At 62.1% G+C, this 14,869-nt stretch overlaps 6 protein-coding genes across 6 annotated transcripts; 1 reads left to right on the forward strand and 5 right to left on the reverse strand.

The window, feature by feature from the left end:
- Window positions 1-335: 335 nt before the first annotated feature.
- Window positions 336-3,099, forward strand: LOC62_06G008013 (uncharacterized protein; the record flags this gene model as incomplete). Its single annotated transcript, XM_062774536.1, has 3 exons — window positions 336-654; window positions 716-829; window positions 881-3,099. The coding sequence occupies 3 exons, from the start codon at window positions 336-338 to the stop codon at window positions 3,097-3,099; spliced, it is 2,652 nt and encodes an 883-aa protein (XP_062630520.1).
- Window positions 3,100-3,225: 126 nt separating this feature from the next.
- LOC62_06G008014 (uncharacterized protein) lies at window positions 3,226-5,747 on the reverse strand (the record flags this gene model as incomplete). The annotated part of the gene is made up of 4 exons (XM_062774537.1): window positions 3,226-4,228; window positions 4,703-4,720; window positions 4,759-5,003; window positions 5,052-5,747. The coding sequence occupies 4 exons, from the start codon at window positions 5,745-5,747 to the stop codon at window positions 3,226-3,228; spliced, it is 1,962 nt and encodes a 653-aa protein (XP_062630521.1).
- A 333-nt stretch (window positions 5,748-6,080) lies between these two features.
- On the reverse strand, window positions 6,081-7,019 carry ligE (Beta-etherase; the record flags this gene model as incomplete). The annotated part of the gene is made up of 4 exons (XM_062774538.1): window positions 6,081-6,467; window positions 6,515-6,649; window positions 6,720-6,870; window positions 6,904-7,019. 4 exons carry the CDS (start codon window positions 7,017-7,019, stop codon window positions 6,081-6,083), a joined length of 789 nt encoding a protein of 262 aa, XP_062630522.1.
- Window positions 7,020-7,951: 932 nt separating this feature from the next.
- LOC62_06G008016 (uncharacterized protein) lies at window positions 7,952-9,217 on the reverse strand (the record flags this gene model as incomplete). Its single annotated transcript, XM_062774539.1, has 1 exon — window positions 7,952-9,217. The coding sequence occupies one exon, from the start codon at window positions 9,215-9,217 to the stop codon at window positions 7,952-7,954; it is 1,266 nt and encodes a 421-aa protein (XP_062630523.1).
- Window positions 9,218-9,573: 356 nt separating this feature from the next.
- Window positions 9,574-12,375, reverse strand: LOC62_06G008017 (uncharacterized protein; the record flags this gene model as incomplete). The annotated part of the gene is made up of 2 exons (XM_062774540.1): window positions 9,574-10,900; window positions 11,195-12,375. The coding sequence occupies 2 exons, from the start codon at window positions 12,373-12,375 to the stop codon at window positions 9,574-9,576; spliced, it is 2,508 nt and encodes an 835-aa protein (XP_062630524.1).
- A 293-nt stretch (window positions 12,376-12,668) lies between these two features.
- LOC62_06G008018 (uncharacterized protein) lies at window positions 12,669-14,741 on the reverse strand (the record flags this gene model as incomplete). Its single annotated transcript, XM_062774541.1, has 1 exon — window positions 12,669-14,741. One exon carries the CDS (start codon window positions 14,739-14,741, stop codon window positions 12,669-12,671), a length of 2,073 nt encoding a protein of 690 aa, XP_062630525.1.
- Window positions 14,742-14,869: the final 128 nt, after the last annotated feature.

Raw genomic sequence — 14,869 nt, forward strand, 5'->3', positions numbered from 1 at the left:
TCATGAAGCTGATGATGATGATAATGGTGTTTGGGCCATGAGTCGAGGTGTGTGTGCAGTGGTGGGTTTGTGCGAGGTCTGTGCGTCGTCGAGTGCTGGTGGGTGACACGGCGGCGACGGCGGCAGCAACAATACAACGACGACTCACCGCCCACCACCGACAACAACCCCACACACGACACACATTGTCACTCAACAATTACTCTTTCTCTCCTTCTTTCTCTCTCTCTCTCAACTCAACACATACCCTTTCTTGGGTCTTCCTTAGCCCCCCACCACCACCGCATGACAGAGCCAGATACCACAGCACCACGACACGCCAACGCACTCTAGCCATGGCGCCGTTCATCTTCGTGCCCCCCAAGAACCCCTCCGTCCCCATCCCAGACTATGTCTACTCGCACCCACTGTTCACGCGCCACTCCTCGCTCGCGTACCACGCCTTTGGGCTCGACTGGGCGCAGCGCATGTACGGCCCGCACTACTTCTCCATGCCGGCGCCGGTGCTCGGCTCGGTGCCCATCCCTCTGCCGCGCGAGGTCGAGTTCATGCTGCGCCAGTTCGACCTGGACGTGTGGTTCGACCCCGAGACGCCGCCAGAGACCAAGGCGAAGGTGTCGGCCTGGGCGCGCCGCGTGTACGCGACGCATGACGGTGAGTCGTACCGCACACACACACACACACACACGCACACGACCAAGCTGACACATAACAGGCTACCAGACTCTGCTTGGCTACCCCAACAAGCCCCCGATGGGCATGGAGCTCGCCCAGCTCGTCGTCAACTTCTGGGAGATGATGTACGGCCCCCACGTCGAGTTGACGGGGGGTGCGTCCGGCAGCGACAGCAGCAGTGCGAGCTCGCACACTACGCCGCCAGGCTTCGGCCCGGTGTCCGCCCTCCCCGGTGACGTCAGCGCCGAGGCCGCGCCGTACCTTGTCAACATGGCCATGGTGCACGCCACCGCCGAGGACGACAGCGACGAGAGCGACGAGAGCGTCGAGGTGTCGTTTGCGGCGCCCTCGTCCGAGAGCCGCAGTCGCGACGTCACGCCGCAGCCCAGCGGTCACGACGAGCATGGCGCTCCGGCCGCAAACGGAAGCAACAACAACAGCGGTGGAGACGGCCAGGCCGTCCCACCACCCACTTCGTCGGCTCCGGCCGAGGTCGACCACAACGCTACGCCGGCCACAGCTCCAAGTCACGCTTACGCCGTGGACACGTCGGATGGGGAGGACACCATCGAGGAGGTCGTCGTCAACCTCCCCGGCAGCCGCCGCCCCAGCACCGCTGCGAGTGCCGCTGAGGTCGTCCTCGCGTCGCCGGCGTCGACCACCTCGCCCCAGACGCCCGAGACCATCATCAAGACGCCCGAGGCGGAGGCTACCGGGCTGCAGCTCAGCCCCAAGGTCCACGAGGAGTCGCTCGAGGACGTCAAGAGCGTGGAGGTGTCAACAGCGCCCGCGCCAAAGAAGGGCAAGGGCCAGAAGAAGAAGAGGAAGGCGGCGATCACCGCTTCTGTCGTCGAGGCGCCAGAGCCCGAGGTCACGGGGCTGCAGCTCAGCCCCAGTGTTCCTCACCAGCCGGTGGAGGTCATTAAGAGTGTGACCGAGTCAGCGTCGCCGTCGCCAGCACCAGCACCGGCGCCCAAGAAGAACAAGAACAAGAAGAGGAAGGCCTCAGCCGCCGTGACGCCCCCGGCCGAGCAGGAGGTCCATGGGCTGCAGATCAGCCCTGAGGTTCCCGATGAGCTACTGGAGGACGTCAAGGACGTCAAGGATGTCAAGGACGTCAAGGACGTCAAGGAAGTCGAGGACGTCAAGGGCGTCAAGTACGTCAAGGACGTCAAGGACGTGGCTGAGTCGGCCGCACCGTCGACCAAGAAGAGCAAGACCCAGAAGAAGAAGGCGAAGAAGGCGCAGAAGGCTGCTGCCGCTGAGGCAGCGGCTGAGACTGTGGTGGCCGCGGCTGCTGAGGCGGACAAGGGCGTCAAGGCTGGCGACGAGGTCGCTGTGGAGACGATCGTTTCGGATGGCGCTGCGGCTCCCGTGAACGTCATTTCCAAGGCCATTGCCGACGTCCCTGCTGAGGCTCCCGCCGCCCCTGACGCGTCGGTGCCGCCGGCGACGCCAGAGACCCACGAGGCGGTCTCTACCACCGACGCTGTCGCCACCGCCGCCGAGGCCCCTGCCGAGGACGACGTCGCGGCGAACGCCCCCGCTCACTCTACCGACCCCGGCAATGCTATCGACCCGGCCGAGCCTGCCGACGCCCCCGAGGTGGCCAACGTCCCCCAGCCTGCCAGTACCGCCGAGCCTACCAGTGAGACCGAGCCCACCGATGCCACCGAACCCCTCGAGGCAGCCGGCACTACCGAGCCCGTCGACCCCGCCGAGGCCGCTGAGGACGCCAACCCTACCAACCCCGTCAACGCATCATCCAATGTCAGGACACAGAAGCGCAACCGCGCCAGGCGCGCCTCGGCGAAGAAGGAGAAGGTCGTGAAGGAGGAGAAGAAGATCGAGGAGGAGGCAAGGAAGAGGCGTGTCGAGGTCGAGGAGGTTCCGGATGAGCCGGTCCCCCTCCGCCGCCCCAGGACCGCCATCGTCTGCACCAACCCCAAGTACGCGAAGACGTCGCCCCTCATCTTCACCAATCCCCTTCTAGAGACGACCAACCCCCAGAGCTCATTCCTCAAGGAGTCTCCGCGCCGCGAACACAGTCGGATATGGCAGTCCCAGGACGTCATCTCGGACCTTACCAACCGCAGAATGAAGCACGGGTACCCGCTAGTCACGCCGACGGTGACCGACGAGAGCGGCTCGACGAGCAGCAGCGTGAGCGGTACGAGTACCGACGTGGCGGGCGCCGAGCTCGACACGGTGATCACCAAGCAGCTTCCGATGGCAGCGAACATTGCCAAGGCGCTCATGCTCCCGGTCGGTAGCGTCTCGGAGGTCTCGCTGCCTCACAACACTGTCACGGAGGCTCAGGACATGGACGAGGAGATGGCCGAGCTGATGAAGGGACGCGAGAAGGGGCTGGTTTGGCCTGCCGAGACTTATGGTCCCAAGGCGGCGACCAACAACAAGGCATAGCGGCGTGTACATAACGAGACCAAGACCGCGACAGACACAACAGCACGACACACACATCACCAGTAGCATTGACACACAACAGTAGCATGTGGATATAGACTTGTACATTGCATTATATGGCTACATTCAGAACGTGGGAGGGGGTTGGACCTCGAGGTAGGAGATTGCGATGCGCGAGGTTGCGTCCCAGGCGGGCGGGGGAGTGATCTCGTCAGGCTCGGCGAGACAGGCGCGCACCTGGACGGCCTTGTATCTATTGGGAAAGGTAGTGAGCGGGAGCGTGACTTTACGAATGACATTCGTCATGCTGCCGTCGGCGTCGACGCGCCAGCCCTGCTTGCGCAGGCGGGCACAGCTCAGCACGTTGAAGGGCACGTCGGGCGCCCAGAAGACATTCTTGATGACCAGGTCGGCGTCCTTGGGTGCGTTGGCGAGGCGCAGGCGGAGCGTGCCGCGATGCAGTGCCGCCACTTCGTGCTCCACAAACAGGGGGGCAAAGACGACCGGCAGGGCGAGCCGGTGGACGTCGGAGAGTAGCGACCTGTCGCGCACGAGGTGCCTGTCGCCCATCGAGCTGAGGAGGAGGGTCGCTATGCCCACTTTGTCTGGCGGGCTCGGGGTAGGAGAGACGAAGTAGGCGTTTGGGGATGGGTGGGTCGTGCTCCCAGCGGGGTTGAGAGCGAGCAGGTCTTTCGGATCGAGCGGCCGACTCAAGGGGTCGACCCGCGGTTCCTCCACCACGCGGGGGAGTTCTGGGTCCGACGAGGAACTCGTGAGGCGCTTGAACCAATCCAAGCTCTCAACGAGGGACAGGAAGACAAACTGGAGCGCCGACCACGCAGGGATTCCTTGTCCAAATCGAAACGTGACGGCTGGTTCGAGGTCGCGCGGCAGGCTGGCCAGGAAGGTGCGGCACACGTCCTCGTCTGACAGGGCCGAGTGGGACGCGAGCGCGCTGAAGTGGTGCAGGTGGGAGAGCATGCCGGGCTGGGTGAGCGGCGTGCGCAGCTTGACGCGGTCGAGGGCCGAGGAGGGGAACTGGCGTGAGCTCCGACGAGACGAGTTGGTCGACGGGTGTGTCGACGTCGTGGTGGTGAGGGACTGCGTTGTCGAGGTCGAGGCGTACCGGCTGTGCGGGGCCGAGGTGGAGGACGCAGACGGCCCGCGGTGGTGGTATGTCGTGCTGGGTTGCCGTCGGCCCATTGTGAAGTGGTGAGGGTGGACGAGGTGTGAGTGGAGTGGACAAGGCAGAAGATGAGATGAGAAAGCGAGGTTCGGAGTCAGTTGGCGGCACAACTGACGCGTGCGCGCCTTTCGCCGCCCGTAGACCGCCAGAAACGAGGCCCCGGCGCCGCCACCGCACGGCCCTGCAACGTGTGAGCTCGTGTCAGCTGCCTAAAGGGTGATACATTCGGCAGGTTGGCTGATGCCGGCGGCGGTTGAGTGGCCGGGTTGCGTGCGTCAGGTGGCGAGGTTGTCAGGACGTGAAACGTGTTGGTGAAAATATGTAGCCTGAGCCGTGTTGAGAATGCCACGCGCCCCCAATCCACCGCGGACATTCACATCCAGCTTACATCCTTACGGATTCAGTTTGCAGCCTTACTATTTCGCGGCCCACTTCCTAATCGTCAGCATGATGTGTACGTCGGCACGACTCACGCTTCCTCCTCCTTAGTCATATTGGGCTCGAGGTCCCACCACACCGTCGCGGAGATGAACCATATGCCGGTGTTATGGCCCATCTTGAACTTGGCGCCCGAGGGGTGCTGGAGCAGCTTTGTCTCGTAGTTGACATCCCAGCCGTACGATATGAGGAGCCTCTCGGAGAGGATGTTGAGCGGTTCGTCGGTGAACGCAGAGGTGAGCACGGGATCCATGTCGATCAAGACAAGGGGCGCCGATTCCTGGTCTTGGTTGCAAGGGTCGGTGGATATGGTGATGTGGCCACACACCACATAGTCCTCCGTCATGTCACTTGTAAACTTGGTGTTGAGGTACTTCGAGGCCCCAATGAAATGTACACTAATGTTCGGGTCGACGATAAACATGAGCTCGGTGTGGTTCTTGCCCAGCGTGACCATCGTGGGGTTGGCGAGAGGGCGCCAGAGGCCCCAGTGGACAAGGCTGATTGTGTTGTCGTGGATTGGGGATGACTCGACGATGCCAGGGGTCTCCACCAAAGGGAGGTCGTCGTCCATCGCAGCAGAGCCGGCTGGCTTCTTCTGGGGCTTGTCCTCGGCCCCAGTGGTGTCCAACTCAAGGTTGGAGGACTCGCAGCTTGTCACCGGTGAGATGACTGGGACCAGGGGCGTGCTATCCCCACCACTCGCCTCCTCATCCCAGGTTTGGATGAGGGCATGGTAGGGGCGCTGGGGGGCACCACCCGGACCGTCGGCTTCCGCAGCCACATCGAGGAGCGCAGTACGCACGCCGGCAAACTTGAGGGGCAGGAGTCCGAGGCTTGGGAGGCGGCTCGTGACCTCCTTGGCTGCGAAGACGGGCAGAGTCTCTAGGAAGAGGTGCGCCTTGACGTGTTCGTGGTCCGCGTTATCAGTGACGAAGGTATCCTTGACGGCCAGCTCGAACGACTCGAGGTGCTGGCTGAAGATCGGGCCGAGGGCCAGGTGAGGGATGTCGGTGGGGGGCATGGTGGGTTGTGTGTATGCTGTCGACGGTAGGGACGAGGGTATAAGTATGCGCATGGGCAGAGTAGGGCGAAGGGACAATGGGGGATGGAGGATGATGGGGTGAAACGTTGGACGACAGATGACAGGCGCAACAACAAGGGCGCACTTGACTCGCACCACACGAGTGCCATCCAAAGGCGAGTGAGTCGTGCGTGCGGCATTGACAATCTGGGTACATACGCTGCACACAAGCAACCTGACACTGATCATAACCACTCTGCATAACATAACAACTCATTGCGGCCACTCAGTCACGAACTGCCTTGTCTCTTCTGAATCAACCTCTCCACAAATCTAGTAAGGGTACGTGACCTTGACCCCCGAGACGCGGCTCACATCCTTAACCCACCCCGAAACAAGGGGCAGCGACTCGTGGTTCCAGATCTTCTCGACGAGGTCGTACGGGCGCACCGCCGCCGAAGCCGCATACCAGCCAAACACGGCCGCGTCCGCGTGGGTGGGGTACTCTGTGCCCGCGATGAACGGCCCGCGCCCCGCCTCCTTGTTGAGCGCGAGCTGCTTCTCGAGCGTCTGCAGCTTGTCGCGCACGACCGCGGACTGGTTGTCGACCCACTGCGGGTCCTTGCTCGCCTTGACCAGCCCGTCGACCGCTTCCTGGCTGTCGCCGAGCTTGGTCTTGCGGAACCAGCCGGCCGAGACGGGGTCCTGCGCCTGGTAGAGCTGCGGGTGGGGTGAGCTTTGGCAGGGAGGGGCTGCGCCCGACTTACCCAAGGCGCGAAGAGAATCTTGACCTGGTCCCCGAGGTCATTGTCCGCCCACAGGTTGATGAAGCGCGCAAACGCCTTGCCCTCCTCGCTGCCGCCGAAGAGCGAGCGCTCCGGCTTGCCGTACTTGGACTCGAGCTGCGTAGGGTGTCAGGTACAGTACGAGGGCGACGCCAGGGCCGATAACGATGCCATCCGCGTGACTCACCCACTCGGCAATCACCCACGAGTCGGTGATGTAGCCCTCGTCGGTGACGATCGTCGGGACCGTCACCTTGGGGTTACCCGTCTCGCCCTCGAACGAGCCCCGGATCTCGTCGTACGTGCGCCCGACGAGCTTGTACGGGATGCCGAGGGTGCTGCGGGCGTCAGAGTTGCCTTACTCTACGCACGCCACATACCCGAGGTCAACCTCCGTCTTCCACGCATAAGGCCCGACATTGATGTCCTGGTTCTTCTCCAGCGCGAGGCCGTACACGATCAGCGGGTTCGCAGTGTCGATAGTCATGGCGTAGGTGTGGTGGCGCGAGTGTGGGGAAGAGAGTGCCTGTGCATGGCGTGGCATGCCGCTGATATGTATCTCGTCGACGGACTCGCCGCGCGATAATGGCGAATATCCGGATGATTGCGTGATATGATTTCATCCACGCCAAGAGGCGCCTGCAACTGCCGACAACCGCCGCCACTAACCCAGGGAGGGTGCGGCGACTGGCCGAACAAACCTTGGTATCACTTGGTGCATGCGTTAGCCTCGCGTATGCACACTGGTCTCCATCCATTTAGACAGCTTGCGACTGCCGCTGCAGCTACCTAGCGGCAGCAGTTGACGTGATCATGCAGAATTCGCGCGTCGACGTGACGGCGCTCACCTGCAGCGACCTCTTCGCCAGCGGCGCCTCCAAGCCGAACCAAACAACCGCGGATACGAGTAACCGGTCACCATAGCGGCAATGCCGAACGTAACACCCAACGGGACATGACGGCCTCCACCTCCATGGCGTCATCGTCGGCTTCGCTGACATACTAGGTGTAAGAGTCGACACCGACGTCCTAGTCATAGTCACGGAGATGGACACCGCTCATTGAAGGAACGGGGTTTGCCGGAGGGTGTCCGTGAGATTGAGGAATGGAACCCCGTCAGTGGCCAGCATGGTGGGAGCGTCGTGAGTCGCTGGTTGTAGCAGATGTCACCCAGGCGCGGGGCACCAATCATCTGCTCGCGTCCCACATGTTCGAACATTGCTCATCGTGGGAAGTACACACCACTTCTTGGCCCATACCTCACCTCTCCAACGTCCGGGAGGTGCGGTTGGCGGCGTGGGCAAGCCCCAGCCCACCCCACGCCGTAACGACGATCACGTCCTTCCCGTCCACGAGCTGCAGAGGGAACGTGATGCCCGACTTGAGGTGGGTGAGGTTCCTCGTCTTGTAGTTGACTTCTCATCCGGTCTGGACGAGCTTGTTCTTGGAGAGAACGTTGAACCCCGGTGACTGGGGGCACGCGAACACGTTGTCGAGGTCGATCAGGCCGTCAGGCGAGGATGGCGGCTTGCCATTGTTGCGGGGCGGCTTGGACATCATGATATGTCCCTTTGTGTCGAGGTAGACGGTCTGGATGCCCAGGGCCTGAGACTTAAACGGGAATGCAAAACGGCAGGGGGCTCCTCCGTGAAGGAGCGCAGTCGACTGGATTACGTGCTGCGAACCTCGGCGGTCGATGATGAAGATCAGGCGCTCGCGGTTCTTGGAGGGAGAGACGGCCGTCGTGCCGAGGTACTTGAACGGGCCCCAGTGCGGCATGAGCTCGGCTTCGGTTGAATCGGACGAGAGAGTGCCGGTTTCCGTCGAAATCGTGACCGCGTCCTCAGTGGAGACCGCGCTCTTCGACTTGTCAGAGCGCGAGGCCGAGGTCTCGGTGGGCTCAGCCAAGTCGCTAGCACCAGTGCTCCCCGACTCGGAAGTGCCAAAGTCGAGCGAACTCTGCGCGCTGCTAATCTCGTCACCCAGCTGGTGAAGCGTATCGAGGGTGTCACTCAGGCGCGCTGTCATGGCGCCGACGACGGCGTCACTCGTGGGTATCGACTCGCCGGTGGTCACATTGATCCAGTCGTCGGCAAGCGCGTTCAGCGCCTTCGCGGCATTGATCATCGCTACTTCAAAGGCGAGCTGGTCGCCTGGAGGAAGAATAGCGCGCGCCTTGTCGAGGGCGGCTTGGAAAAACGAGGGGGCGTCGGGGGCTGGGGTGGGCGCACGAGGGGCGACAATCACCGCCGACGGGGCGGGCGTGTCGGGCGTGTGTTGGGTGCCGCCATCGACGGCATTGTTCGCCTGCGTCGCGCCCTCGTCACCCAGGGCGGCAGTGTCGTCCCCAGTGTCGTCCCCAGTGTCGGCACGATTCCAAACCTGGACGAGGTCATGGTACGGCTTGCGTTCTCCACCACCGCCGCCATCCATGCTCTCAGAGACGGCGACAAAAGCGGCGCGGACGTCGGTAAACTTGAGAGGCAGGAGGAGCCAGAAGGGTCCCAGGCGGCTGGTGACTTCCGCGCGGATGCCGGGGGGAAGCGTCTCGAGGAAGAGGTGCGCCTTGACGTGCTCGTGGTCCGGGTTGGTGTCGTTGAAGATCGTGACGGACTTCTCGAAGGCCTCGAGGTGCTGCTTGAGCGTGTTGGCGAGGGAGAGCTGGGGTATGGTGTAGGACGGCATGGTGGGCTGGTGGAGAGGTGTGAGTGGGGCTGGAGCTAACGGGTGGAGTTCTGTGAGCGGTGGGGGATGGAAGGAAGAGTGATGTAGGTAAAGAGGTGGTAGTAAAATGGGAAATGCAAGAGCGCGAGTCGCGCGAGTCAGGAGGTCGATGTTGGCTGACGGTGCACACACAAGGGCGCCGGCCAGTGTGGCGATGCCGGCGTGTGGTTGTGGCGGCAAATCAGCAGCGACTTGCCACCATACAAGGATGCTTATACAATTGTATATATTCATATCCACATGTGCCTTATAGGCCTACTACCATCCAATGCTACTGTTCCTATGTAATGTGACAAGAGACATGTCCAAAGCGACCTCTACTCGTCCAAGCGCCACCACGCGCATGCCACAATCTCGTCCATGCCCTCCTTGCCGCCAACGAGTCCACTCTTCTTAATGTCGAACGAGACGCCTGACTCGGAGTGCAAGAGCAATTCTCTGGTCGTTGATGTCTCGAACACCCAACCTTGCTGTACGAGAAGGGTCTTGGACAGGATGTTGAACTCTGAGCCAACGCGGGACGCGCCGCCCACATAAACGTTCTTGATCTCGATGCCAACGAGGTCTCCCTTGCTACTGGTGTCTTGAACACCCGAGATGAAGAGCTTGCCAATAGAACTGAGTGTGACGGGGTCAACACCCAAGGTTGTAGACGAGAAAGTGACCTTGGGGCCCTTGCGCCTGGCCATGAGGTAGCCGGGCGTGACGACATGGTGAGTCGCCGTCTCGTCGATGACGAGAGTGATCTCGCGCAGGTCATAGTGAGACGTGTGCTTCTTGGTCGTTGTACTGAGCGGGACAGGTGGAGTGGAGTGGGGCTGCCATGCCGCCAGCGCAGCGGCGAGGTTGCCGAGCTCAGTGTCGACGCGCCTGTCGAAGATTGGTTGATCACGGTGATCGAGCTTGGTGCGGGCGGTGTTGATGACTGCGTCAAATACCTTCCAACGAGGGTGAAGTGAAGCGTCTGGCGCATCAGGCACGGGGACGAAGACGTTGAGCTCGTCGGTGCCGGACGGCGTCGCGTTGTCAGCGACAGAGGGGGCTGAGGAGGCTCCAAGCTCCTGGTGCGAGTGCTCGTCCGAGGTGTAGCCTTCCTCGTCGTCTTCGTCAGAGCTCTCCTCGTCGCTGGTGGAGGGGCGATAGCTCGAGTCTGATTCGTCTGAGCTCGTGTCGGCGTCGAGCTGTGCGATGGCCTTTGGAGTGTCGGGGAATCTGATGTGGGTGCGCTTTGGGGTCTCGTTGAGACGGAGATGAGCGACCTGTGTCGAGAGGTCGTCGACGTCGCAGAGGATCTGTCCGGGCTCCAGTGCAGCCAAGCGCTGATGGACGGGCTGGGGGCCGTACTCGAGCGGCCGACTGGGGACCGCGCGCGGCTTGAGCTGGACGTACGCAGAGCGTACCTTGTGGTACGTGACTGGTTCGGGGAAGGTGCGGTTCTCTGTAAGCGCCTCCGAGATTTCAATGGACAACGACTCGAGGAAGAGCTGCGCCTTGATGATGCGCAGGCGGTCCTTGTCGGGCACGAGCTCCCGGAGGATCTGGTCGTGGTCCTCAAAGATCCTTAGGTGGGTCTTGAGCGCGCCGGCAGTGTACGGTGGCGACAGCCTGAGGGACAGGAGAGAAGAGCGCCTGGCTTTGGTCTTGCTGTGGTGGGTGGGCATGGTGACGGTGGCCAAGGGCCAAGAGAGGGTGGAGGTGGGGTGAGGTGATGGAGGTGAGGTGGAAGGATGTGTATGAGCAAGTGGTTGAAAGAGAAGTGGAACGCGTCGTCGCGGCCCTTTGTATGCTGCCCGATGCGCGCCCAAGTTTGACTCCACCCGCGAATGTGGCACTCCACAAAATCACAAAAAAACACCGTTCCACGGGTCTGTGTCTGCATTTCACGTACTACATAACATTCAGCCAGAAGGGCACCTCATGCACCATCACCACCCCCACCAAGAGGTAACAAGCACCGCCTCCTCACCACCTCTCAGCCGCTCAATCTTGAACGCGGCCCCGGACGCGGGGTGGTGCAGCGTGTCCGAGCCCAGGCGGAGGCGGTTGATCACCCATCCGTTCTCATGCAGTCGCGGCACGGAGAGCACGTTGAGGCGGGTCTCATGCTTGTTCTCGGCCGTGTAGACGTTCGAAACCTCAACTGCGTTGATCTCGCCAAGGGGCGAGAGGAAGAGGCTTGCTGCGCGAACAACGGTGCTATGCGCCTCGAGGATCTTGGAGGCAAAGAGCACGCGCTCACCCTTGGTCGCGAGAGGGAGGAGGTCGCGCTGCACGAAGTGCTCGGTCGCGGTGGGGTCGAGGATGAAGCTGGCAGCAATGGCACGGGAGAGGGACGGCTTGGGGACCAGGCGGTCGCCTGCGGCGGTGTGGACCGTCAGTCGGGGCTGGCGCGGCGGCTTGGTCTTGCCCTTGGTGTTCCCGGCGGTAGCTGGCACAGGTGACGACCAGACAGGACCAGGGACGGTCATGCGTTCCACAGGGACAACTTTGGTGCTGAGCGGTGGGATGGGTGCCGGCTTGATCTTGGGGGCGGCGAGTGACTCGAAGAGGCCTGGAGGTGGCGCGTCGGGAAGGTTATGCGTGGTCGACTCGCCGAGCGGCTGCTTCTTGACCTTTGTCTTGGCCTTGGCCTCCTTCTTGAGCTTGGGCGTGACGCTTTTGGCGCACGTCTTCCGACCAGAGTTGGCCTCGTCAATGAGGAGGAGCGGGTCGCCAAGACGAAGGGCCGCAATCTTGTCATGGTACGCCTGCGGCCCGTACCGCTGCTCGACCGCGAGGTCGTCCACGGCGCAGCAGACGGCGATATACGCCATCCGGAGGTCGGCGTACACGGTGCTATACGTGTGGTCCGTGACTGCCTGCGCAATGCTCTCGGGGAGCGTCTCGAGGAAGAAGAGCCAGCGCACGGAGGGGACGGGGTCGGGCTTGCCGCCCTTCGGCTGCTCCTTGGCCGGCTGCGACTCCTTGGGACGGACGCAGTGCGGGAACGCGGTGTTCACGATTTCCTCGAACGCCTGGAGGTGGAGTATGAGGGACTCGGTCGTGAACGGGGGACTGAGGCGGAGCGAGAGGAGGTGCGCGCGTGCACGTTGGCGCTCGCGTTGGGTTGCGGCGTCCATGGTGCTCTGGGATGAGAGGGTGAAGGCGAGGAGGTGAGGGTTATGTATTGGAGTTGACAAGACTGATGAGGTGCGAGGTGGTGTGACGTGGTGAGGTGTGATGTTTGTGATTTCACGAGGGGCGACAATGTTCAGTGACATTGTTTATGTCGTCACGTCGTCGACGCCCGTGGTGCGATGATCCCTCCATCGGTATCGGCATGTGCGCACAACATACCCAGCCTATGCTACAGTGCAAGTCTCTGCATTCACAAGCTACAACATTGTCCCCAGTACTCAGTGGTACCAGTCCCCTACTCCAACTGCCAAGTGCACACCAGAACAAAGTCCATGCCGACGGTCTCCTGGATCTCAAACGAGACACCAGACTTGGGGTGGCGGAGCACACGCGCCTCACAGTTCACCACCCAACCTTGCTTCGTAAGAAGCGGCTCGGAGAGGATGTTCAACCACCCATTGATGCGGCCGTCTGCAAAGTAGACATCGGGGATCTCGACGCCGATGATATCGCTCGGGTCCTTGGGGTCGTACCGCTCCGAGAGGATGACGGTCGACGAGGCGTTGAGCATGGTGGGTGGAATGTGGAGGTTCTGGGAGCTGAACGTCACCTCGGGGGCTGCTTCTCCGTGCGTCGAGGTGAACTTGTCCGATCTGACGACGTGGTGCGATGCCGTGGGGTCGAGACTGAATGAGGCGGGGGTGCTGCACCGCTTGAGGGAGAACAGTGTTCCGGTCGTGGTGTGGATCATGAGGGCTGGGGTGGGGCCGTCAATCTCCGCTGGCGAACTCGGAGGTTTGAGCTTGGGTGCTGCAGCCTGTTGCGAGGGCACCGATTTCGTGGATGTCTCCTCGTCGGTATCGAGCACCATGTCCTCTTCCATGTCGACGTCGGCTGCCTCGGCTGGCACACGTGAGACTGGGCCATCGTCCTTGCGGTCGAGATGAGGGGGTGGCGGTCGGTCGGTGAACTTTTTCTTGTTGGTCGTGGGGACCTTGGGTACGACCGGCGGCCGGTCCAGTGGCAGCTCGTCCTTCATCTTTCCCTTGTCCGCGACAGTCTCACGGGCGTACCCAATGCAGAATGACGACTGCGTGTTCCACTCGGGTGGGGGCGACAGGTTGTCATTCGGGCCGAGGATGGCGGGGAGCTGGGCCGCGAGAAGGCCGTTTGGGAACCGAGCGAGCATAGCCTCGCAGTTGGGACCTTGAAGCAGGCGCTGGTTGTCGAAGACCTTCCACTGGTCGCCGAGGGCATGGATCGAGAGTGCGTTGCACGGCGCGTCGGGAACGTAGTACACGTCGTGGATGACGATGCCTGCCCCACCATCGGGACTGCCACACCAGTAACCGCCAAAATGGAGGATAACCGAGCCCTTGAGGCTGCTTCGAACCACCTCGTTGGATCCGATCCGCTTGAGCGAAACAGCGTAGATGGGCTGAGGGTTGATGAGGAGCGAATAGTCCCGCACAACGTGCACCTGGCCTTCGGTGGTAGTATACGGTGCGAGGAAAATGGTGGCTGTTTCGATGTTGCCGAAGCGATCGGCTGCCGGGGCCTGGATGAAGAGCCCAAAGTCGAGCTCGGCGGGAATGGTGCCGTGGGGATTGTTGTACACGGCGAGGGCGAGACGGTTGCGTGGGAGAGTGCCCGACGCCTTGTCGGGACAGTCGTCGATGTCATGGTCGTCCTCGATGTCGGAACAGTACGAGCACAGGGAGCGCGGTTTCTGCCGCGGGACAAGGTACAGCCGAAGGATGATGGGCATACCGTCATTGAGGATCTCGGCCACAGCGTCGCTGTCACCGTCGCTACCGGCCCCGATTTCGGCTTCGGCCCCAGCTTGTTCTTTGTCACCATCTTCGTTAGCACTCGCAACGTCATCAGGGTCCGGCGCGACGGGGGTTGCTGTTCGGGTTGGCTCCTCCACGATGCCTTTCTGGTTCACGTGAGGGAAGATGTCCCCGGGCCGAAGCGACTCCAGGATGTCGAGGAACGGGTGCGGTCCCCACTTTGGCTCGTCGACGACGGGCAGGTGACCAGCCTCACGGGCCACGTCCAAGAAGGCAGCCTTGGCCCTCTTGAAGGTGATGTGCTGATCACGCTTATTGACCGCCCGCGCGATGTGTTGGGGGAGGGTTTCCAGGAGGAGTTGGCCGCGAACGCGACCCCGTGCGGTGTTGGTGGAGCCGAATACGGAGGCAATCTTGACCGAGTTCATCTCAAATATGCGCATGTGCTCGATGAGGGTTGACGTTGTATAAGGGGGTTCGAGACGGAGGGAGAGTATGTTGACCTTGGCCGTCCTCTCCGCCGTGCGCTGCCCCTCCATGCTCCGCTTCCGCTGCGCTTCTGCGCCGTCGGACATGGCTGTGCACGGTCAGGATGAGCAGTGATAGCTGCCGAGGGGTTCGAGAGGACGAGTGAGTTGAAGTGGGGAGTGAGGCTATGGTGGTAGGTGACTTGTTGGGGCCAGTGTCGAGGGCGTGACGAGTG

Source organism: Vanrija pseudolonga, chromosome 6 (genome assembly GCF_020906515.1).
Source record: "Vanrija pseudolonga chromosome 6, complete sequence".
Lineage (NCBI taxonomy): Eukaryota > Fungi > Basidiomycota > Tremellomycetes > Trichosporonales > Trichosporonaceae > Vanrija > Vanrija pseudolonga.